Source organism: Debaryomyces hansenii, assembly GCF_000006445.2.
Source record: "Debaryomyces hansenii CBS767 chromosome A complete sequence".
Classification (NCBI taxonomy): Eukaryota; Fungi; Ascomycota; class Pichiomycetes; order Serinales; family Debaryomycetaceae; genus Debaryomyces; species Debaryomyces hansenii.
Genome location: NC_006043.2, coordinates 1,081,817 through 1,105,544, shown reverse-complemented (window position 1 = coordinate 1,105,544; position 23,728 = coordinate 1,081,817). Strand labels below are relative to the sequence as shown.

General features: G+C 35.4%; 9 protein-coding genes across 9 annotated transcripts; 5 read left to right on the top strand and 4 right to left on the bottom strand. All coding sequences in view use genetic code 12, as the record gives it.

The window, feature by feature from the left end:
- Positions 1 to 587: 587 nt before the first annotated feature.
- Positions 588 to 2,936, top strand: DEHA2A13112g (DEHA2A13112p; the record flags this gene model as incomplete). The annotated part of the gene is made up of 1 exon (XM_456899.1): positions 588 to 2,936. One exon carries the CDS (start codon positions 588 to 590, stop codon positions 2,934 to 2,936), a length of 2,349 nt encoding a protein of 782 aa, XP_456899.2.
- Positions 2,937 to 3,265: 329 nt separating this feature from the next.
- Positions 3,266 to 6,406, bottom strand: DEHA2A13090g (DEHA2A13090p; the record flags this gene model as incomplete). The annotated part of the gene is made up of 1 exon (XM_456898.1): positions 3,266 to 6,406. One exon carries the CDS (start codon positions 6,404 to 6,406, stop codon positions 3,266 to 3,268), a length of 3,141 nt encoding a protein of 1,046 aa, XP_456898.2.
- Positions 6,407 to 8,108: 1,702 nt separating this feature from the next.
- On the top strand, positions 8,109 to 8,852 carry DEHA2A13068g (DEHA2A13068p; the record flags this gene model as incomplete). Its single annotated transcript, XM_456897.1, has 1 exon — positions 8,109 to 8,852. The coding sequence occupies one exon, from the start codon at positions 8,109 to 8,111 to the stop codon at positions 8,850 to 8,852; it is 744 nt and encodes a 247-aa protein (XP_456897.2).
- A 352-nt stretch (positions 8,853 to 9,204) lies between these two features.
- DEHA2A13046g (DEHA2A13046p) lies at positions 9,205 to 11,487 on the bottom strand (the record flags this gene model as incomplete). The annotated part of the gene is made up of 1 exon (XM_456896.1): positions 9,205 to 11,487. The coding sequence occupies one exon, from the start codon at positions 11,485 to 11,487 to the stop codon at positions 9,205 to 9,207; it is 2,283 nt and encodes a 760-aa protein (XP_456896.2).
- Positions 11,488 to 11,649: 162 nt separating this feature from the next.
- DEHA2A13024g (DEHA2A13024p) lies at positions 11,650 to 14,433 on the bottom strand (the record flags this gene model as incomplete). Its single annotated transcript, XM_002769988.1, has 1 exon — positions 11,650 to 14,433. One exon carries the CDS (start codon positions 14,431 to 14,433, stop codon positions 11,650 to 11,652), a length of 2,784 nt encoding a protein of 927 aa, XP_002770034.1.
- Positions 14,434 to 15,260: 827 nt separating this feature from the next.
- Positions 15,261 to 17,186, bottom strand: DEHA2A13002g (DEHA2A13002p; the record flags this gene model as incomplete). The annotated part of the gene is made up of 1 exon (XM_456894.1): positions 15,261 to 17,186. The coding sequence occupies one exon, from the start codon at positions 17,184 to 17,186 to the stop codon at positions 15,261 to 15,263; it is 1,926 nt and encodes a 641-aa protein (XP_456894.2).
- A 362-nt stretch (positions 17,187 to 17,548) lies between these two features.
- Positions 17,549 to 17,938, top strand: DEHA2A12980g (DEHA2A12980p; the record flags this gene model as incomplete). Its single annotated transcript, XM_456893.2, has 1 exon — positions 17,549 to 17,938. One exon carries the CDS (start codon positions 17,549 to 17,551, stop codon positions 17,936 to 17,938), a length of 390 nt encoding a protein of 129 aa, XP_456893.2.
- A 408-nt stretch (positions 17,939 to 18,346) lies between these two features.
- DEHA2A12958g (DEHA2A12958p) lies at positions 18,347 to 20,591 on the top strand (the record flags this gene model as incomplete). Its single annotated transcript, XM_456892.1, has 2 exons — positions 18,347 to 19,595; positions 20,230 to 20,591. The coding sequence occupies 2 exons, from the start codon at positions 18,347 to 18,349 to the stop codon at positions 20,589 to 20,591; spliced, it is 1,611 nt and encodes a 536-aa protein (XP_456892.1).
- A 437-nt stretch (positions 20,592 to 21,028) lies between these two features.
- DEHA2A12936g (DEHA2A12936p) lies at positions 21,029 to 23,656 on the top strand (the record flags this gene model as incomplete). The annotated part of the gene is made up of 1 exon (XM_456891.1): positions 21,029 to 23,656. The coding sequence occupies one exon, from the start codon at positions 21,029 to 21,031 to the stop codon at positions 23,654 to 23,656; it is 2,628 nt and encodes an 875-aa protein (XP_456891.2).
- Positions 23,657 to 23,728: the final 72 nt, after the last annotated feature.

Below are 23,728 nucleotides of genomic sequence, written 5' to 3'. Positions count from 1 at the left end.
CATAAAATAATTTTTAACTATAAGTCTGCAACTGTAAGTTTTGAAACTAACTACACTACGCTTTTGAATTTTTTTCCAGCAGTCTTTGGAAACTAGTCAGTTGGTACACTAGTTTTCATACTAGTTTCGCTTAGAGTGTAGCCGGAGTTTATTTACGAAATAAACTCGATTTTGCAAATGTTTAGGTAGTAAAAGTAGAATTCCCCACCCAGGGACTCTAATACGCTGTACATACTCATCTTAATATGAGGTATATTTGTCTCCATATGGTCTATTGTTGACCAAATATAGGATCTTCACTGGTATAATATACAATGTCCTGTATATAGCGTCTGTCATTAATATGTCAAAGAACATACTCCCTTTGAGCGGAATATCGCCGGACAATAACAGCATACGCTAATAGAAGCTGGAGAAATAAAATCAATCGAATAATTGATATACAGTCTTTAAGAACGTTTAATCCTTTTAAGATAAATAAGCACAATAACTCCGGGGTTTACTATTTATTTCCAGTGTTGTATCTATTAAAATAAAAGAATTTGTAATAAATTGAACAGCAAATCCATGCTGTATAAAGGTGAAAGATGAGAAGAGCTGTATCAAAAATAATCCCAAACGGACCTCCTAGGTTCCTACAGAGTGGGTCATTGCTATCGGGAGATACAAACTTCAAGTATAGAATAGATTTCAATTCCGTGGACGAGTTTTATATCCTGCTCGCAGATCCCCATAGATCCTGGCTTCCCGGAGACGAAATATCAGGACAAATAATATTTATATCTAAAAAAGATCTTGCAAACATAGTAATAACGTTGTCGTTGATAGGGAGTGTGAAGATAAATGCATCATCACACTCTAAATTACGACCAGTTAAAGAGCTATTATTTCATCATACAATAAAAATTTATGGAGACGAAAATAGTGGCAATAATAACGAAAACGGAGAAGAGTTCAGTAATGGATTGTTTAAAGGTGAACATAGGTTTCCATTTATTGTTAAGTTGCCTAACAAACGAGTGTTCACTAGTATTGATTTCGGGAAGGGCTCAATTAAATATTCGTTGAAGGCAGCCGTGGGGAATGCATCATCATTCGCTAATGATAGTCCGGCAGCCTCGCCGTTATCGGACTCTAATAATAATAATAATAATACAACGAAGAACAATTTTATTCTGAAGACTAAAAACTTGAACTTTCATAATTCGGTCTACACATCGGAAAAGATCATTACTTTGATAAACCCGATAGATGTTTCAAAATTGCCTAGATCCAAACCAAAAAGACTCATTATCAAAGATCCCCGTCTAAGTAAAAAGTTATCCCGAACCCAATCCTCGACATCAACATTGAATACAGTAAATACATTCAACACATTATCCTCAAATAATTCAGATACTACAACAAACGGTGAATTTCATTCGAATGGTAATACACCAGGTAATAGTGCATCTCAGTCTAATTCCAATTCACCATTGAATGGGCTAGATAATGCTAGACCGCAGGTTATTAAAGTTGCGCTCGAGATACCTGAAAGAGGTTTTCTTAGAGGTGAATTGATTCCGACAAAACTTAATATTAATCATTCAAGAAAAATTCAAGATTTAAATGGTATTATCGTCACGTTAGTTAGGGTATGTAGACTCAGCAATGGCCATGAAAACATGGTTGAGTCATTCAGAAAGGATTTACAACAACTGGTACTTCCATTATATGTTGATCCAAACACATTTCAATCTGAAATTAACACGAATTTAAGAGTTCCAGCAGATGCATTCCCTACGATATCTGGGTGTCCACTAGTATCATTTCAATATTTCATTGAAGTATTGATCAATTTATCTGGGAAATCCCTAATACTAGATAGCAGTAATCACCACAAACCCAGTATATCGACAGATGAAGCAAACCATTCATTATTGGAAAATCCTTCAAATGATTTGAAATATAAGTTTAATTTCAATTCAAATGCATCTATGAATCAAAATGAACGATCGGGATTTATTAATACCGATAAGTATAAAAGAATGAAGAAATTTCTACTTTTAACAACTGAGGTAATCATTGGAACTAATCGTCTGAATGAACGTCTGGCCTACACTTCTAACGAACGATCTAATGAACTATTACATGATAATCTCAACTCTATTTCTCCGACTTCAAGAAAGTCATCATCTGTTTCTGGATCCAATGATTCCCCATTATTATTCAATCAAACTGGGTCAACACCACCTTCCCAGCAAGGTCATCAACAACCAATGAGCCTTAATCCACTCTCAGAAGCGATACCTGCTAATAATTTTTCTACACCTCCTTATTTTGAGAACCAGCAAGATTCACCATTAAATATTGCTGATACACCTATTCCTGGCTATGAAGAAGTTTCAAATAATTATCATGCAAATTCAAGTTTGGCACCTGTTCAAATGCCGACACATCAACATTTATCCGAGAAAGAACAAATACGAGCACACGAGGCGAGCTTACTACCGTCCGCACCACCTTTAGATGATGCAGAAGAAACAGAAACAATCAGTCCAATTGATAAAAATAATGAAATATTAGAAAATATAGAGGAACTGGGGGAAGAGGTAAATCAATTAAATAACGAATCAAACGATAGTGCATCATCGAGGCATTCACAGTCATTCGGATTTTTCACTTACCAAAATTCCACATCCACAACTACTCCCACAAATCACGAAAGTTTAGAGGAAGAGGAGGAAGAGGAGGAGGATAATTTATACCATAGTAATAATCTTCTGAACTCACATGCCGAAATAGATAGCGAATCAACTGATTGGGTTCCCAATTATGAAACTGCTAATCACGATATATTGCTTGAAAATGATCATGTCAGTACCGGTACTAATATGCATCCAGGTAGAAATGCTAATTCGAGTGCACGTGGGCCGCAGCAAGATAATTCATCTTAATTTATTATCAATAGATGATATAGACTCCATATTTATACCGATTATGATATGAAACTGGAAATAGACATCGCGGTTTATATATATTTTTTTGTAATGAGCATGTATTTATTTAGCTCGAAAAGTATGTAAATATAAACATAAACACATTATTTAATTCTTATTTCAAGAAGAATAACATTAATATAGGTTTGGGGTAGTACGAGAATATGCATGATTCTCAATATTAAGAAAATAGATAATAAGACATTTGCTTATGAAAAGAACTAAATCAAATATTGAAAAAAAAAGTTTAGGAAGCCCACAATAAATAAATAAATAAATAATTACACTTATTGAGTATTTTGAGAAAGATACAATTCTTTTTGCAAGGAAGTAACGTTGTCCTTTAATTGATCCCTTTCTTGCTTCAAAATGTATAAATCAGCTTCTAAGTCTTTGACCTTCATATTATAATGAGCATTTGAAATAGCAGCATCATCATCGTGTGGGCTTGTTTCAGATATCGTTGGTGACGCAACATTACTATCACCAAATTGTTCTTCATTAATAATAGGAGTTCTTGCACTAACTCTTCTTGATGCTCTTCTGAATAATTTTAGTTCATTATTTTCCTTAATCAATTTCTCCATCATAATTCTTTGATTATTCAATTCATCTTGAGTTAAATTAAGAGCCTTACTAGTGTTATTAACAGATTGTAAAGCATCTCTGTAGTTTTCTTCAAATGTTTTCAAGTTTTGTAATTTAATATTTAATTCATTCTTCAAGCTTTGAATTTCATTCGATGAACCCATTTCTTGTTGCTTACTAATTTTCAATAAGTCATCTAATTGCATCTGTAACTTGGATACCATAGCAGAGCTTTCAGAGTTAGGATTAACATTGCCAGACATATCCTTTTGCTCAGATGCACTTCTTGCAGACCATAAAGCAATCAAACTTTCTAAGTGGGATGCAATTTCCTTTTTCGATTTTTTACTGACAGATGCGTTACTTGCAATAGATCTATTAACTTCAGCACCTTGTTCTTCAGCGAAGCGCTCGTTATCGCTATCAGAAAATTGATCATCTGCATTTATGGTTTTGAAATTATCAAATTCTAATTGCAAATTATGGAATTTATTTTTCCAATCATTAATCTCCCTATGTAAAGGTTCTTGGTCCTTAACTTGGCTTGATAACCGGGAAATCTTTTCTTCTTGTGCTTTAATGATTTTTTGAAAGCTTGATAATTGTCCAATTTGATTATTCATGAATGGCTCAAAATCAGCAAATTTAGCCGTTAACCCAGCATTTTCATCTTCCAAATAAATTAGCCTGTTATTTAACTCTAACCTCTCTAATTTATATTTACTTAATTCTGAAATTCCTCCTGTAGAGATTGCTCTTTCGGAACTTTCATCTTCATTTATAGCAAGTGCAGCCGGGTCAACTTGGCGTTTTAGTTCATAAATCAAATTATCCTTTTCACCAAGTAGAGCTTCTTTGTCTTGAAGTTGCCCTTGCAAGTTTGTAGATTTATCATTTTCTCTCAATGAAGCATTTTCTTGTTCTAATGAATTAATTTTTTCAGTAGCATTTTGCATCTGTGTTTTCGTGGAAGCCCTCAAATCATTCAACTCATTTGTTAATTCATTCACCAACTTTTTGATTTTTGAATCGTCTTCTCCATTTCTAGCAACGGCTGACGGTGGGATTTGCGAGTTCCTTTCTAAAACCGGAGTAGCATTGTTGCTTCGCGTTAAATCCTCATCAGACCTTATATAGTTATAGTCTTTTCCTAATACTTTAGGACGGGTTCCATTAGCTGCTTGACCTGAATTATTTCCTAAAATACCACGAGATCTACGTTGAGAAATGGGTGGAATTTCATCATCAGATGGGACGAAATCTCTTTGATCATCAATTGAAATGTCTCTCTCAGAAATATTTCCTGAAGGAACGTCCACATCCACAAACTTATCTTCTGGTTGAGAATTAGCTTGCTTGGACTGAGGTTCGGAATCCGTAACAATTCTAGGTACTCTTTCGGGCGAGACATTAGGTGTTTTGAAATCATCAGGCCCTGCTGAGTAACTTCTTGCATGACGTAACAGATTGTTCCTTGAGTCATCATTACCAACCACAGGAGCAATAGGTGCAGCAGAAGCCGCCATCTTTTTGGAAGGAGACTTAGCAGCCGTCTTAGCAGCTGCACTCGAAGACAAGAAATGCTCGACAATATCTAAATCTAATTCATAAATCATGGTGCCATATTCTTCACCATTATACAATTCATAGGTTTCAAAATCATCAGAATTTGAAGTAGCATAATCATTTTTATCACCACCCATAATTAATAATCTATTAAACTTTGGCAAATATGTCATTGAATGACCACATCTTGGACCGGGTCCATTGTTTTCACCCTGTTCAATTAATTTGGACCAGACTAAAGTATGTAAGTCTAATACATACAAAGAATTATAGATTATACCACTAAAATCGTTACCACCATAAACAAACAATTTGTCATTAACAATGCAACTTGCATGTTCATTGACTGGTGGTGGTACATTACCTGTGGTAGTGACTTGGATCCACTTACTGATCAACGCATCAAAACACCACAAATCGTTTGAGATCTTTTCATTATTATAGACCCCACCGAAAACATAAATCTTATTCTTGTAAACTGACAAAGAGTGATTAGTTAAGGGTGGGGGTTTAAAATTGTTCAACGGCTCAATCAATTCCCATCTAGCTTTTGGGCTCTTGAAAGTATTCAATTCGAAGAAATATAAATCATTGAATACATCATTTTCCAATTGCCCACCAAATAAGAATAGCTTGGAAGAGGTATTATGCAAGGAAATAACTCCAATAGTGTGACCATATCTTCCATTTGGCTTATTTAAAACATGGCTTGGTATGGTATATTTGCTGTTATTGATGTTAAATAAGTAAAAGTTATTATCAGGGAAACCGTTGAAATCGGTATCAACTGTGTCACCACCGTAGATAATATAGGCATTACCACACAATACCGAGGAGTGGCCCACTCTAGCGGGAGGATTATTGAGATTAACAACATCAATATTACTGGCTTCGTAGCCGGTGATTTCATCATCTAAGGTCAGTCCTTGAGGGGTAATTTTCCAAGTATCTCCAAACACGGAACCTTCCTTCAAGCCTCCCATTAAGAAGATCTCATTCTTTTCCGTGGCAACAGCAGCAGCAGAGTGTCTGTATCTAGGGAATGGTGAATTGATCAATTTGTGTCGTTTCCATGGTGTAGTCCCGTTTATAGTAATTGCAGGTGCAATTCTCAGTTTCGGCTGCTTTCTAAGTATCGGAGATGCTACTGGCGAACTCACCGGTGAGTCGTGAACTGGTTCACTAGGGGAGCTACTATCCATCGTATCATCAGCATACGATGTATTAGCCTCTTCAAGCCTTTTCTTGTTTTTGCCAAAAGTAAATCGTGCCATTTCCTTTTATAGATCGAGGTCAAAGATAATCGTCCTTTGTTATGGGTATTAATACAAAAATTGGGGTTTAAATAAACTTTACTAGTCAAACTATAAAAAAATCCTTAGAAAAGAAACTCTTAACAATTATTGGAAGAATTACTTAAATATGTCCACTTGTTTTTTTTACGATGTTGTTATGCTCTTATTGAAATACTATGTTTAAAAACATAACCAATTGATCTTATACATGTGACACAAACTTTTATAATCATATTTTGCATACAGGTGAAATACTTCCCGATTAGGAAATTATTTTAACCGTGCATTTCAGTCATGCCCCTCAATACATACTATATGTAGAAGAGGAGTTTAATAAATTACCAAATTCGGAAATACAAACAGAATCAGTACAAATTTATACGATTTTGTATGGAAAGACGGTACGGTGATGAATGATACCTAATGCGACGACCAAAGATTTAGAGACATGTATATCGCATTTGGTCGACATGAATGTATAGCTTATATACACTTGTTACCTAAAGTGGATAAAGTTGTTAATGCGGCATCGTAGAAATAGGTCTTATGGGTTGGTATCAGTTATTGAATCAAGCGGGGGATATTGGAACAGGTAGAGATAAACGGTGGAGTTGTGAATGGCTTGTAGGTTGTTAAATGGATACATGGGGTGAATTAGGAGTTAGCACTGAGCCGGAAAGGGCGTACCAGATCGGATAAACTTGCAACACATAAGGGAGAAAAAAGCATATGAGATGCAGATAATACATGCTATATGTAGACGTGGGAGAAATATATTTGTTGGGGGGAGTTAGCGAGGAACTATTTACGGAGGTACATCGTCTGCAAGCCATATTCAAAGACTGCCAAATATTGGACCACGTATGGCTTATTCCATATCAGCCATAAGCAAAGGAAATGCATGGTTGTAAGAACTGACATATGAAATATAAATGTGTATTAGATAGATTCTAGTTGCAACTGAATAAAATAACCACAAAAGACGAACATCTTGAACGATTAGTTTAAAATATGCAACAAATAGGGTGCTCGTTAGTTGTCTGTCCATACCTTTCGTCTTCAGATGGGTCTCAGTAGGAACATGAATATGTCACTTAATTTAATTACAGAAAGAAGCTTGATAGAATTGTAAAAAAGTAGCAACTGCTTCATTAGATTATCTTATTATTGTAAGGTTAGTGTTCATTCTTGTGTACATATTCAATAATACGACAGCTTCGGAAAAATTCGGAATGATCGCATTAAATCCTATGATTGTAATCTAAGGCGATGATACTGTCTATACCAAATACCGATTTATGACACTATTTTATAGCAAATGATAGGAGGTCATATGAGCTTTGTGGCAGATTTAATTTTCACCCAAAAGTTGACTGTATAATAGTATCGTTCAGGTTAATGCATTATTTCCTAGAAAGATGACCTCTCTTTACCCAATAAGTATACATATTGATATATTATTTTAACAAGTTCGCGAGTACGATTTTGCCGTCTTTTTAGCCTAAACCAATCTGAGCGCGCAAACAATCGGAAAATTTTTTGTGGGGGCTAAATGTGGAGTACATAATTGGTACAAGTGTGAACAAAAGGACTTCGATCTCCTTTGTTATAAGATAAATATCAATAGAATAAACGAAGTAAAAGAAACTCATAAGCTAATATTAAATGAAATAAACATAGTATGAGGGAAGTACATTTTCATGAAGGAGATGCCGTATCTTGCTACTCTGACACGACCGTGACGGAAAGTGATAACTTTAATTTGAACACATTTAATAATTATTATAGTACAAGAAATAGGATTGTTGATGAAGGATTGGAAATCGACGATTATGAACTTAAAATCATATCTAATAATCAAACCAGAAGTTTGAAATTATCGAACATTAGCAATTTCATACAGATGATTGTTTCTTCACAAGATTTACAAGAAATGTTAGGCATTCAGCGAATGTCACTAGAATTGATCACAGTTCAACACTTAATCGTATATGCATTTAGTAATATGGGGGAAGTTTTACTGGAGCCGGTTAAATACGTTAATCAGATCAAGCTATTACACTTGGGTAAGAAATACTCGATTGAAGATTTTACAAACAACGGAAATATGTCATTGGTAAATGACTTAAAGATCAAAGAATGTCCTTCATTTCATTTAATCTTGACAGATGTGCCGCCAAGTCCATTACCTTTAATATCTAAGAAATTTATTATCATGAATTTTTTCACTCACGAAGAGTTTACTGGCTCAGTAACATATGCTGAGGCGATCGTTAAAAAGCTTAAGGCCAGTAGGAATTATAGACAGTCCTCAGTTGTTTCAAATACCGAAACTTTATCTGATGTTACTAACATGCAGAGTAAGATACCCTTAAAGCCAGAAGGTAAATTCAAAAGGAGGTTGAAGAAACTTTGCAGGCTCTGATTTCGGAAATAAGTATAGCAAATAATAAGAAACATGCTTTGACAGTATTATGGTGGGCTAGGTAACTTTATGTACAGTAGTTAGATATTATTATGTAAGATTTTGTATTATGGGAATGAAATTATATCTTTGATGAATCAAATTTAATAATGTATTTTAAGAAGTACGGCTACGATTAAAGGTTGACGACTAGCACAAATTGTTAAGTATTAATCTTGTATATAGTTAACCGTATTATTAAAAATTACATGTAGATGCTTATGAGGTAGTGGTGAGAAACGTACTGTTTATGCATGGACATAGTTACTGCAGAATTGGTAAACGTTCTAGCAATATCTCATATAGATAAAACTTACCAATCAGCGGAATCACCCCAGCCATCATCCTCCTCAACTGCAAGGTTTAGTTTGAGTGTTGATCCTGGATTCTTTTGCTGTTTTGAGCCTAGTTTCAAAGTGCTGGCTTTCTTGTGAGTCTTGGCTGGAGTAGATAAAACCTTCTTCTCAGGTAACTCTTTTGGCTCTTTCAATGTATTATTTTCAGTCTCAAGATCAGTATCTTCGTTCCAACCATCATCTTCATAATTCCAATCATTAGCGTTGTCATTATTATTGTTAAGATCTTTACTATTTGAATTGATATTATTTGTTGATGGCGAAGCGGCTCTTGTCAAGTCAGGTGTAGAACTATTGAAATCATTGTTTAATTTACCGTCTACTGCAGATGTAGATATTAATTTATTCACCACATTCCATCCAAACGTAGAATTTGATACAGGAGCTTCAGTTACTTTCTCCTTGACATCTTTATTCATTGGAGCATATTTCTTAAAAAACTCTTTTTCCTCCAGATCTTCGTCTTCTTCATCTTGGGGTAATGTGGCAGAATGTCTTTCGACAGATTGTAAATATAGGTTGAAAACTCTTTTCGCCTCAACCCTGACTTTATAAGACTTGTTGTCCATCAATGAAATAGCCAAGTGTCCTAATATTTTCCCACAAATTTCATCTAATGAGAATTCTTCTATAAGTTTTTCAAACCCAGACAACGCCATCATCTTGCATGGTGTAAAAGAATCTCTTAACGACTTGGATAATGCAGTTATCAACACATTGTTTTTAGAATTTTTATAGATCTTATCAGATATTTTAATAATCAATATTAATGTGTTTGTTCTAATTGAAGGTTTAGGATCCATCTGTGATTTTGCTAATACTTTCAATAAATCTTGATTTACTTGTTTTACAGATATTTTGTCAATAATAGTTGTGATCGATTTTAAGGTAGTTTCACGAATCATAAAATTAGTATCCTGAAACCCACTGATCATGTCATAGAATATTTTCAGTTGGATATCAGATTCAGTTAAATATGCTGAATACGACGGAAGGTGAGTTAATAAATTTAATCTGATTGTTCTATCAGCTAAGCCAAAAGTTTTAAATATGATTGGTTTAACGGACTTATTAAATATATCAGGCGGTAATGTTGATCCAAATTTTAATAAATAATGCAATATTACCGATATAGTTTCTTGCTTTTGTTGATGTTCTTCTGGAGTAGAATTTATCGATGGGGCTATTTTTGACAAGGTATCAAATTGACCTACAAGCTCAGGTAAAAGCTTATAGTCTAGTAAACCTGGTGGGAATTGTATACTATCAGTATCTGATAAGTAAGCAGCAAGCCCATATTTGAAAAATTCACGCTTTTCTTCTTCGTTCTTGAATTTGATTTCCTCTAATTGAGTATTAAACTGTACTATTTTGTTGCTGCTAAAGAATGAGTTGCTATCGTTTAAGAATTTATCTATCGTAGTTCTTAAATTTGGTTTATTCGAAACTAGCCTTTTAAAATTAACATTCAATTGCTTTGGGATCTTACTATTTGGTGTCAATAGTTCCAGTTGTTGAATTTTATTGTCAAATGTTTCAAGAGTTAATACTTTGTAGATAAAAGCACCATATAAAAATGAATCAAACTTTATAGGAAATTGTCTTATGGAATCTACTCCTTGATTTAATACATCTTCAGGTACATTATTTTTAAATACTGGCAATCTATTGGAATATCTGTATATCGGTTGATCTGGATCTGAATTTAAATTTGTCAATAATTCAAATCCAAAAAGCTTCCAGTCTCCGGCCGAAGTGACAAAGATAGAATTATTCACGTCAATATTTCCATGTAAACAGTGACATTTCATATTAATAAACAGTAATGATTGACCAATCGAATAAATACCAAATAATTTAGCATCTTCAGAAATCTGAGTTTTGTTATTACCCAAATAGCTTTTTAAAGGTACCACTTGTTCTGTAACAATATATAAGAAATTATCGTTTTCAATAAAATCAATCACTGATATAATTCCAGGGTGCTTGATCAATTTCACTTTTTTAAAGCAATTTCTTGCTAAAGCAATGTAGTCATTCTGAATATTTACCGGATCCTTAAGATTAAATTCAAATATGGTAACTGGAGCATTATCATTTTTTGGGTTTAAGCCATCATATATTGTCCAAATTGGTCTTGTATCTGGATGAGAGAGAAGAGGGTCAACAACCTTGTCCTTGATAGTGTACGGGATAGAAGAGCCCGTTAACGTACTAAAGGTCTTCGATAAGAAATTCATGATTTTTCTGTCGACTATCTTCAGGTTTTAGGTTACCTGTTATCCCACAATTTTTTGAAGTACGCGCAAAATGTTACGTGTTTAGTAACTCGTAATGTTCATAAACTAAATAGTAATACAAATGTAATCATAAACAATTAAATACTTTAATGACAGCATAAATCACCAGGCTGGCTCTATCTTTGAATCATTCAACTCATTTATGGGTTTTATTCTCTTGCCTCTACCAAGAATTCCTTTATTCGAATTCTTATATAAGTCTTTAAAATAGTGAAGTAGATCTTTTTCATCCTTAGGTAAACTATCTATCTCCTCTTTACGCAATTCAGCCAACTTATGTGTTAATTCGTTTAAGGTAGATAAATGGAATCTATTCTGATGAGATTTTAAATTCCCTAACTGAGTAAAAGACTTGTCACAGTTGTCCAATTTACATTCGTAGGGCTTTAAATTCTCATGAGTTAATTTATGAGCTGCCAAATTACCCTTACGACTGAATGAACGTTTACAAACTTCACAGGTAAAAGGCTTTTCGCCCGTATGTAACCGCAAATGAGTTCTCAAATTACCACCCTGAGTAAATCTTTTGTGACAATATGAACATTCAAACGGCTTATATCCGATATGAGATCTAACATGCACCTCTAAGTGAGTTGATTGAGTAAAATATTTAAAGCAATAGGGACATTGCTTATTCTTCGTTTTCTTCTTCTTAGCACTCGAGGAATCATCTTCAGGTTCAAATATGTCTCCGTCCAATTTATCTTTCGGTGGCTTATCAACACCACCAACTAAATTTATAGGTTGAGGAATAACTCCATTTTCCTGCTTAACTTCGGGCGAAGCTAATATACTTCCATCAGGTCCTTGAGGAATTGGATTATTTACACCTTTTTCACGAGCTTGTATAACCAACATTAACTGATCTATTTTTGTTGCTCCTAATAAGGGACGACCATCCTCCGCTTTAACAAATTGTTGAGCTGGAACAAGATTCGTATCATTTTCATTTGGTGCATTTTGTTTATCATTCATATTTGCAGAAGGGACAACATGTCCTGGTTGATATTGCTGTTGATGCTGATTTTGTTGGGGTTGATAATTTTGAAACTGCCGATAGTACTGTTGTAGTTGTTGTTGTTGTTGTTGTTGTTGTTGTTGTTGTTGTTGTTGTTGTTGTTGCTGTTGTTGTATTTGCTGCTGTTGTGGTTGTGGTTGTTGCAGTTGCTGTTGTGCTTGGTAGATCGGTAAATTATTTTGATTTAATATGCCTTGGTTTTTGATCCCATTAGGTGGTAGAGCACCAACAGTATCAGTATTGTTGGTTCGTGCTTGTTCATAGTTATACTGCTGCCGGGCTTGCGGAGCTATGTAGTTCTGTTGATCTAAAGTTGGATACGCTTGCTTTTGTATTTGATTGAAATTTTGCGGTAATGATGCCTGATTCAAGCTAACATTATATGTCGAAGGAGAAGTTTTGGGGGATTGAGGTTCATCATTATACCTTGCGGAAGTAATAGAAGACATGGAGGAACTAGGAGAAACATGTTCACCTTTTATTTTTGAATTGTTATCATTATACTTAGGAGTCCTTTCATTATAGACTTTCTCGTAATCAGGCTTACTGGCTTTGGTATCAAATATATCTTCTCTTAATTTAGTATTAGGAATAGTGGTGCTATTATCCAGTGATCTTTGAGTCTGAGTATTCTGTTGGTCATTTATGAGCTTTATAATCGAGTCTCTTCTTTGTTCTTCATTCATATTACTGAAATCAATATTGCCATTGGCTATTCCAGCGAGAATACCACTTACACTACCACTAAATGGCATGCCACTTATTGATCCTGAAAAACCATTATTTAAACCATCCCAAAATGAATTACTTATGGGATAATCTACAGAACCACGTTTTGATTTGATACCCAGAAGTGAGCCTTTAGGATCTTGCTGTAAAGCTAAGAAATTCCCCAAACTTTCTTCAAATTCCGCCAATGGAATCAGAAAGCTTCCTCCTTGTCCATTATTGGCAGTAATTGACGTTTGATTTACTTTTGACTTATTTCCGCCCGCAGAAATATCATGGTTATTGTTGTTATTGTTATTATTCATGTTTACACTATTTGCATTATTTGCATTATTTGCATTATTCGCATTATTAGTCCTGTCACCATTTGGAGGAGCATCACTTACAGAATTATTCCCAGATCCAGGGATTTGAATGAGCGAGCTAAATATGCTATTCGATCTGGATGAATTGCTTTGACGCTGATTTGGATTGTTTTCATAGTCACTGCTATTCAGTCGCATTTGTGAGTTTATAGGCGGTGGTAGAAAGAAGCTATCTCCTCGAGGTCTAATACCATCATTTCCAATAGTAGACTGCCCATTAATAGATGAATCTTGATGATTCAAGTAATAACTGGGGTAAGTTACATCAACCAGCTGAGATTTCGGGGCTGAATCAGCGTGTGAACTATCATTTTGATTAACATTACTCAATGTATTCCCACTGCTATTGGGAGCTGTAGACTGATTATTGAATGTCAGATAATTATTCAATATCGAGCCTATCAGGTCCTGCCTAGCGGGGTTGAACAAAAAGTTTATTTGCGCTAAACTTTGTCTATTTCCTGCACTAGTAGGTGCCATGTTGTTTCCAGCGAACCCTTGTGCTTGTGTATCCTGATACTGCCCATTATCTAGTCTTACAGGGTTATTTTTCACGCTGTTCTTGTCAAGTTTAGTAACACTATCATGTCCCAAAGCGAGGTTATTATCACTCGTGTTAGCATTTTTGAACTGTCTAGGCTGGCTGGGACTATTATTATCCCCATAAACAACTGGATTCGAGTTGTTACCGTTATTCTTACCACTGTTTGATGTCGGCGATGTTGACGTCATCCGGTGGTCCTGATACGTTGACCAAAGCGCTGACTTATCCATTATAATTTTTGATTCAAAATATCGTATTAGTATATGTAATTAGTGTCGTAGATTTCACTTATAATCTTTAAAAGACCTGTAGCTTATTAAATTATTTGTAGTCGTTATCCAAAGACAAGCTAATAATCAGCAATCTAATTTTATTATTGTTGTGATCAATTTCAAATATATTGAGCAAGGAGTTTTTTTATTTAATACTTCAAATGAACAGGATAGATATTGGATAACTTTGTGAATTGTAATTTGGCTAATTTATAACTAATGTATACATTAATTACGATATATATTAGTTATCACCATATAGCAAGAAATGGTGATCACCTGTACTGATAGATTTGCGATTAAGCACTCAAGGCACGTGAAAGCATACTGGGGTCGTTGACGGAGTTTACAGAATATAGTAGTATAAAACAAATATAACGGTTAATATGTTACTTTCAACTTTATTACTAACGAGTTTAGTGACATTAGTGAGTGCCACGAATAAGGCGATAATATCGTCTAAGCATCACGGAGGTTATCAGATTACAAAATCCAGAATGATGGTGGATTGATAGAAATAGAAAGAATTGACAGAGAGCAGCTGGACTTTGGCTCGACTGATCAGGTTTTGTATGGTTGTATGATCGATCATACGAAGACGGGAGGGTTCGGATGAGGACATATGAGCGAAAGTATATTAAAATAAAGTAGATTATTATATATTATACTATTGATTAAATCGTTTAAAATTTAAAAAGATTAAAAATGAATACTGAAATGACTTCACTTTAAGAAAGATTACTACAAGATGTTATGTGATTACCTACCGTATTAGAGGAGCCAAATCAATTAGGTAATCGGGTGGGATGCAGCAATGTTTCTAGCATTCCGTCTAAGCAACTTTGTAATTCAGTCATCCCGTATTCATGATTTTTTAAGTAATGTGAAGGTCTGATAGCTGTCGACGAGTCATCGTAAACCATACTATGTAGCTGGTCCATGAACAAGCTAATTATTTTGAAAAATTTGCCTATTTTGGATGAAACCATTGGCAAGTGCTCGAAGTCTGTAATCAATAGGGACAACATAAGGTTTTTAATTAAGTTTGACATTTCTATCTTTGTTAGTCTATCTACTTGATTCAACTGTAGTTTCGTATAAAATTGTTTGTAGTCACTCAGGATAGAATCTTGAGTTATGAGATTGTTGGTATTGCCAATCTGGCCCTGTAATGATTTGATATGAGATTCAAGCTCTGATACCTTCAATTGGAAGTTGTCCGTATTGTTCTGGATGGCTAACTTATTCTTTAGATACCTGATCTCGTTGCTTAGTTCGTTTGTATGGCTCTTGGAGTTGGCTAGTTGCAAATTCAATTGATTGTTGACATTGGTTAATTCGTCAATCTTATCGCGAGAGTCCTGGTTATTGGTATCATTGAATACAAAACTATTGTCATCGTTTAATGAAGTTTCGTCATTATTAATAGCATTGCTCTCACTTTCACTTAGTTTAATTTCAAGTTCGTTTAGTTTAATTCGTAAATTAAGGTTTTCTTTCTTCAATTGTTCAACTTCTAGTTGAAGTCTTTCGTTTTTGCTGTCATTACTTTTTTGTTTCAGCATGGGTTCAGCATCCTGGGGACGCCTGGATTTGTGTTTGTTGACGACTCTTTTAGGAATATAACTTGTATTACTAAGGGAATATTCATTATCACTGTGGTCAGAAGTTGCAAGAATACTTTTATTCATCGAATGTGGATCGTACGATTCATGTTTGGAATAAGCGTATTCTTGTGAATGTGGTGGAGTTGTAATGGCCGAGTCTAGCTCATTTTCTATTTCGTCAATACTTGATATTCTCTCATTGTTCCCAGAATTGTGAGGACTTTTAATACGGGTTGAATTCTTCTGATTTTCATGGGACGGCAGTTTGACTTTACCGTTTGCCTCATAGCTAGGGCCCATATGAATCTTTAAATTTGACTTGTCATTAGCTGGATCACTGTGTGAGATTCGTGAGTCCTTCTTGCGTAGGAAACTACCATTTGTATGAGTGTGCGTCAAGCTTAATCTATCATCGTCGTCTTCTCCACTCGAACCAGAATCACTACTCAACGCATTGATATACGACCGCTTGGGTGTCACATACATATCGCTGTTGTTCTTTTGATGATACTGGTGTGCCGACTGGCGAGGAGACTTCCGGTCTTTTTGTCTATTGTTTGTTATAAGTGTCTCGATTGGCTTTTTAAACTCTTCTAGCTCCTCTAACGACAACGTCTCGATCATCTGACGCAATTCGCTCATTGCCGTATCTCTATCAGATTCACCATTGCCCCCAATAACCCTAGAATCGTCAATCGTCTCTTCAACGTCTGAAAGTGTACTGCTTCGGTTTCTGGTGTGTCTAATGTTAGAGCTGCTCAGTTTCGACACCAACGGTGTGGAATGTGATGAGATAAATGTCCTTCCTTGCGGCCCTGGGGGCCCTTGGTCACCTCCATTTGCTCGATTCTTGGCCGCTTGGACTCTAGGCGAGCCATTCCCGTGTTTTGTCCGTATTTCACTCTTCTCGACCCTGTGCTGTTGTTCATCGATCGCTCTCGCCAATCGCATCAACGTCGACGTATCGTATCCGTTTTCAACCGTCATCTCTCGCGCCTCGTTGGACGTCCCAGTAAAGTCATTGGTATCATCGTTCGATAAATGCAAGTATGATTCTGATATAGCCTGTGACAAATCGTCATATGTCATTCCATGCGAATTCATATAGAAAGGTGTATCTGATAGCTAGTAACACTTAAAGAGTTATAAAAATATTAGGAATCTCAATAGCTGGTAAATATATGTTTTTATATATAAATCTGGTCTTGTCCGGCGACCAATTATCCCTTCGATGCAATATACCTATAGCTATTACTAGTTTATACCATAGAACATCTGTATTGATATGTGTATATCTTTGTAAACAACGCGATAATTGTGATCTGAGGCTCGAACCGATGACTTTGTGTCACTCGTTGTGGACTATACTCGTACCATCAGAATAATTTTTTTTTCACTGAATGATGAAAGTAATCAACAAAACCGGTTGGTAGTAGTAATTAGATAACATAACAAGTACACACGCCATGGCAGACGAAACAGTTGACGTATCGATGATCGATGAAAACGGTGAACAAGAACAAGAACAAGAATTCGACTTAGACAAGATGAAGTTGTTACCAGGGTCGTCAGAGGACGGAACGGCTGCCTCGTTCCAGATTGTGGATGAAGACCATACTCTTGGAAATGCGTTACGTTACATCATTATGAAGAACCCAGAAGTGGAGTTCTGTGGTTACTCTATTCCCCATCCTTCTGAAAACAAGCTTAACATAAGAATCCAGACATACGGAAACATATCGGCAGTGGAAGCGTTACATCAGGGGTTGGACAACTTGTCGGAACTCTGCTCTACGATTGAAGAGAAATTCAGCGAGAAAATTGAAGCTGGGGGCTACAAGACGGTGGAACCATGAGCCATGAGTGAGCTGCTAATGTTTGATCCATGCCCGTGGGGCCAATGCCTACGCAATGTACGTTTTTCTAGTGTAATATACTCCTTCTTTCTTGCATGTACTACTGGTGTACTTTTGTCTGTTTCTATAGCATTTAATATATACTTATATTTGTAACTGTTGTGTAGCACGTCGCAGGGTTGTTCTAAATGAGCATCTGTTCTGAAAACGGGCTATGGAAGGCTCATCGCACACTTATTACCTAATTCAGAAGTCATCGCAATTTCTTTTTTTTTTCTTTTTTTTAAAAAAAAAATTCCTTGTTCTCATCACCTTAAATAGAAGACAAATCCTTCTAGACGGTAACATATATTATATTTTCAGCAGAAAACTTTTTCCATTACTTATACAATAAATAATAATTTAAAAATGTCATACAACAACAACAGTGATAGCTACGGTGGTGGTTACAATTCATATGGTGGTAACTCATATGGTGGTGGTGGTTACGGTGGTGGCCGTGGCGGTGGCCGTGGTGGATTCGGTGGCCGTGGTGGTGGCCGTTACGATGAAAGAGTAGAATTAAACACCCCTGAGTGGGATATTGATTCATTGCCAAAATTCGAAAAGAACTTCTATAACGAACATCCAGATGTGACTGCTCGTTCCGTTCAAGATGTCAACGCCTTTAGAAAGGAACATGACATGAAATGTGATGGTACTGACATTCCAAAGCCAATTACTAGCTTTGACGAAGCTGGATTCCCAGACTACGTTTTAAAGGAAGTTAAGCAACAAGGATTTCCAAAGCCAACCTCGATTCAATGTCAAGGGTGGCCTATGGCTTTAAGTGGTAGAGATATGGTTGGTATTGCTTCTACCGGTTCCGGTAAGACTTTATCGTACTGTTTACCATCTATTGTTCACATCAACGCCCAACCATTGTTGAGTCCTGGTGATGGTCCTATTGTATTGGTTTTGGCTCCAACCAGAGAATTGGCGGTTCAAATTCAACAAGAATGTTCCAAGTTTGGTTCTTCTTCTAGAATTAGAAACACCTGTGTCTACGGTGGTGCTCCAAAGGGTCAACAAATCAGAGATTTAGCCAGAGGTGTTGAAATTTGTATTGCTACTCCTGGTAGATTGATTGATATGTTGGAAACTGGCAAGACTAACTTGAGAAGAGTCACCTACTTAGTTTTAGATGAAGCTGATAGAATGTTAGATATGGGGTTCGAACCTCAAATCAGAAAGATTGTCGATCAAATTAGACCTGATAGACAAACTTTGATGTGGTCTGCTACTTGGCCAAAGGAAGTTCAAGCCTTAACTAGAGATTACTTGAACGATCCAATTCAGGTCACCGTTGGTTCATTAGAGTTAGCTGCTTCCCACACAATTACTCAATTAGTTGAAGTTGTTACTGAATTTGAAAAGCGTGACAGATTAATCAAGCATTTGGAAACGGCTACTGCTGATCCAGAAGCTAAGTGTTTAATTTTCGCTTCTACTAAGAGAACTTGTGATGAAATCACTAACTACTTAAGAGCCGATGGATGGCCTGCATTAGCCATTCATGGTGACAAACAACAAGGTGAAAGAGACTGGGTCTTAAAGGAATTCAAGACCGGTAAATCTCCAATTATGGTTGCAACCGATGTTGCAGCCCGTGGTATTGGTATGTATTGCATATGAGAACTTTGTTCTTAATTTTTTATTACTAATTTATAATGGGTTTAGGCATAGGAAAGGGAGACTGTTAAGTCTAATGATGGAATGAATCATTTTTTTGATTTTTTTTTGATTTTTTTTTTTGAAAAATTTCGAAGTCACCTTTTAATAATGAGGACTTCTACTTAGAAAAGGGATGAATATGTGAAGTGACGGAAATATTAGAATGTCTGGAACATTCATGGAAAAAGGAGATTGAAACTAATAGATATTGGAAAGCAAATCCAAATTATTTAATACTCACTGGATACTGTGGACTCTTAAGTAAAGAAACAGAAATTAAAGCAAGCTCTTTAATTTCGCTAGGTGAATTGAACTATTCACTGATGATTAACATCTTTACCTTGGAGTTTAACAAATCTTGATAATTATTGTCATCAAATTATAACTAATTAGCCTTTGACTGATTGACGATTATTAGAGTAAATAATGCTTTCTATATATCAATACATGGAATTCTCTCCTTACTTTTTTTCGTTGTCATGTACTTCTTGTAGTCTAAGTCGAAGTAGCAATTACTATGCTTTTATTCAATATCGAATATGTTCGTGTTATTGAACTATTTACTAACTTACTTATAGATGTCAAGGGTATCTCTTACGTCATTAACTTAGATATGCCTGGTAATATCGAGGATTACGTCCATCGTATTGGTAGAACCGGTAGAGCCGGTTCTACCGGTACTGCGGTTTCCTTCTTCACCGATAACAACTCTAAGTTAGGTGGTGATTTATGTAAAATCATGAGAGAAGCTAACCAAACCATTCCTCCTGAATTAATGAGATTCGATAGAAGAAGTTTCGGTAGTCACATAAGATACGGTAGAGGTGGTGGCCGTGGTGGTTTCAGAGGTGGCCGTGGTCGCGGTGGTTTCAGAGGTGGCCGTGGAGGTTACCAATCTGGTTCCAACAGTGCTCCACTCGGTAACGCCCGTCGTTACTAAGTCTTATCTCTAGCTTCTGGCTTCATTCATCATTTATTCATTTATTAATTTTATAGATCTTTACAGTTTAATAATATAGTTGATTTTAGTTAAGTCGCATTATCTCGTAGATAAGATTTTCAATTTTTCACATGCAAATTGAACCGCAAATTGAACCGTCTTTACATGTGATCTTTCCCAACACCCTTTGCAACTATTTTCCTAGTGGCCAATATATACGGTTGGGCGATTGACGAGTTTGACGTATGGAAATACCGAATTATATTGAAAAGTTTTTCCATTTATTTCTTTAAGTATATTAGTAACATAGTATTTTGCTTTTTTTACAGTTGGAAGAAAAATTGATCCTGATAATTATCTTTACCGCAATTATAGATCTATAGACTTTATATACGTACTAGCTTTTGAATTGATAGAGTCAAATCATAGTTGCAAATATGAAGGAAACTAAGGTTCAGAATACAATAGCAGGTGCTAAGGGGATTACATTTTCCGGGGATACTTTCGTAGTTCCTGAAACTCACGATATGGTGAAAACGCTATTTGATCCAATGGTCAGAAAATCTTATTGTGAAATGATCATATTGTTGATATTAGCCGCCAATGGATTGGTGTTTTGGTTAATTAACAACAACACGCTTAGAATTGAAACCTTTATTGGCTTGTACATCTTCTGGAGACTTTCTTACAATTTTGGAATTGGGTATTTGCTTAACGTGCAATCTAATCACCACAGACTCGTGAAATGGGCGAGAAAGGCTCAGGTATTCAAAAAAAATGGTTCTTTGGTGTCTAGATTAGCGGAAAAGGAGATCAAGTCTCAAATGGGTCCAGAATATGATGTACAAAAATATCCAATTGAGTTCAATACTTGGCTCTTGTTCCGTAAGGTGGTAGATTTGATCTTGATGCTGGACTTCACCACTTTTATTTGTCTTGTTGTCGTATGTGCCATTAACAAAGACTACCAATTTATCAATTCTGATCAACAAGAAGTATGGTTAATCTCTACGAGATTAATTCTTGGGACAGTTTTGATATTATTTAATTTGTGGGTTAAAGTTAATGCTCATAATACTATTAAAGATTACGCTTGGTATTGGGGAGACTTTTTCTTTCGTCAAATCAATAATGAAGATTTGATATTTGATGGTGTTTTCGAAATGGTTCCTCACCCAATGTATTCTGTTGGTTATGTAGGATACTACGGGTTTGCAATTATCTCGAAATCATATACGATTTTGACGGTTGCAATCTTCGGCCACTTTTTGCAAATGATTTTTTTGCATTATATTGAAAACCCCCACATTGATAAGATTTATGGTCCATCTGGAAATGAAGCAGATATTGAAATGCTTTTAAAATTAAAGGATTTAAGACATTTCGATAATATAAAACCTTTGGTTGGATTATTGAACTTCACTTGGTTGAGGGCTTCCGACATGACCAATTTGATCATGGTTGGTACATATAGTTTTACAATTCCTTATCTTGCTTCATTGGTCGATACCGTTAGGGTTGGCGAAACTGGCGTAAACCCAGGAACCATATTATTTATATTGACGATTGTAATCAAAGTGTTTGAGTCGTTGTCAATTAACATTTTGCTTATCTTACAAAGTTACTATAAGACCTTTACAAAGTGGTACCTTTCAAATGATATATCCGTGGAGAAGACTTTGAATAACTGGTCTATAATGTACAATTCTTTAATCAGTTTGACATATTCCTCCTTCTTTGGTTTAAACTTTTACCATGTTCTTATAGGTTTAGAATCCGACAAGCTTTTCATCAATAGCTGGGTTTACTTGCGTATATTCCTTGGTATTCTATTAGTATTTACTCAGGTCTGGATTAATTCTTCAATTATAGACCTGATTGGCTATTTCGGGTGGTTCTATGGTGATTTCTTTATTCCAAAGACATCACAACAGAAGGCACATTTAACTAAGGCCGGTGTTTACCGTTACTTAAACAATCCAGAGCAAATATTTGGTGTATGCGGTATTATGGGTGTTACCTTAATTATTCCATCTTTAGAAAACTTGATATGTTGTGTGTTATGGGTTACTAATAACTTCATTAGAATTAATTTCATTGAAAAAGCACATATGATTAAGATTTATGGTGAAAGAGAGGTTATGAAAGATTCCGGTGTGACTAAAACCTTCAAGAAACATTTGATTCCTGGTGCTATTCAAAGAAGGTTAAGTAAGGGATCAGAAGATAACTCTGATTTACTTAACCAACATAGGAGAAAGAGTACTATTATGGCAGGTGCAACGGATTCTTTAGATAATTTCATTAAGGAGTTGAAGAATACTAATACCCGTTTGACAAAGCAGAATATTCTTGAATTATCGCAAAACTTGTACTTTGAAAACTCAGATTACAAACTTGTCATTAAGAATTTGAATACTACCGAGAATAATTTGTCTACTGCATTCATTGGTGAACCCATTGAAGTTGAGTGGAAGGCTCCAGAGAATCATTCTCCAAAAGATTGGATTGGATTGTATAAAACGGTTCAAACTACATATTCTCGTTATAAAACATTAATTTCATCTTCAGACCGTTGGACGCAAGTAACCTCGGATTCGGGCTCATATGTATTCGAAGGTGAAAAATTATTCTGGGAAGAAGGTATTTATGAATTTAGATACCATTTAGATGGTAAGCATGATGTTGCCTATATTTCAGAGCCATTTGAACTTACTTCAGCTAACATTGAAGTTCCTCCCTCAACTGAAGGTAGTATTGTGTTAGCTAATGAATTAAAAGCAAAGGTTTTTGATAGAGCTATAGTCGGGTTTGGCTCTATTGATTCGCCAATTGATTCAGCTGTTCAAAAATCTGGTAGCATTATTCAAACCTACAATCGCTTAGCATATGTCATTTCAAAATCTACTGGTATTCACATCAATGCTAAGGTTTTCCTTTATGCGGATAATGAAGATGAATTAACAGTGCATAAGTTAAGTTTGAAGCTTATTAATATTAGAAAAGTATTGGACGATTTGTCCCATGCCCACTATCCTTTAAGCGAAGAAAAGAAAGAAGAATAATTAGTTCGCTATCGTTTTCCTTTTACCATTTAGACGTAAATTTGTAAATAATTATTCTATAGAAATTACATG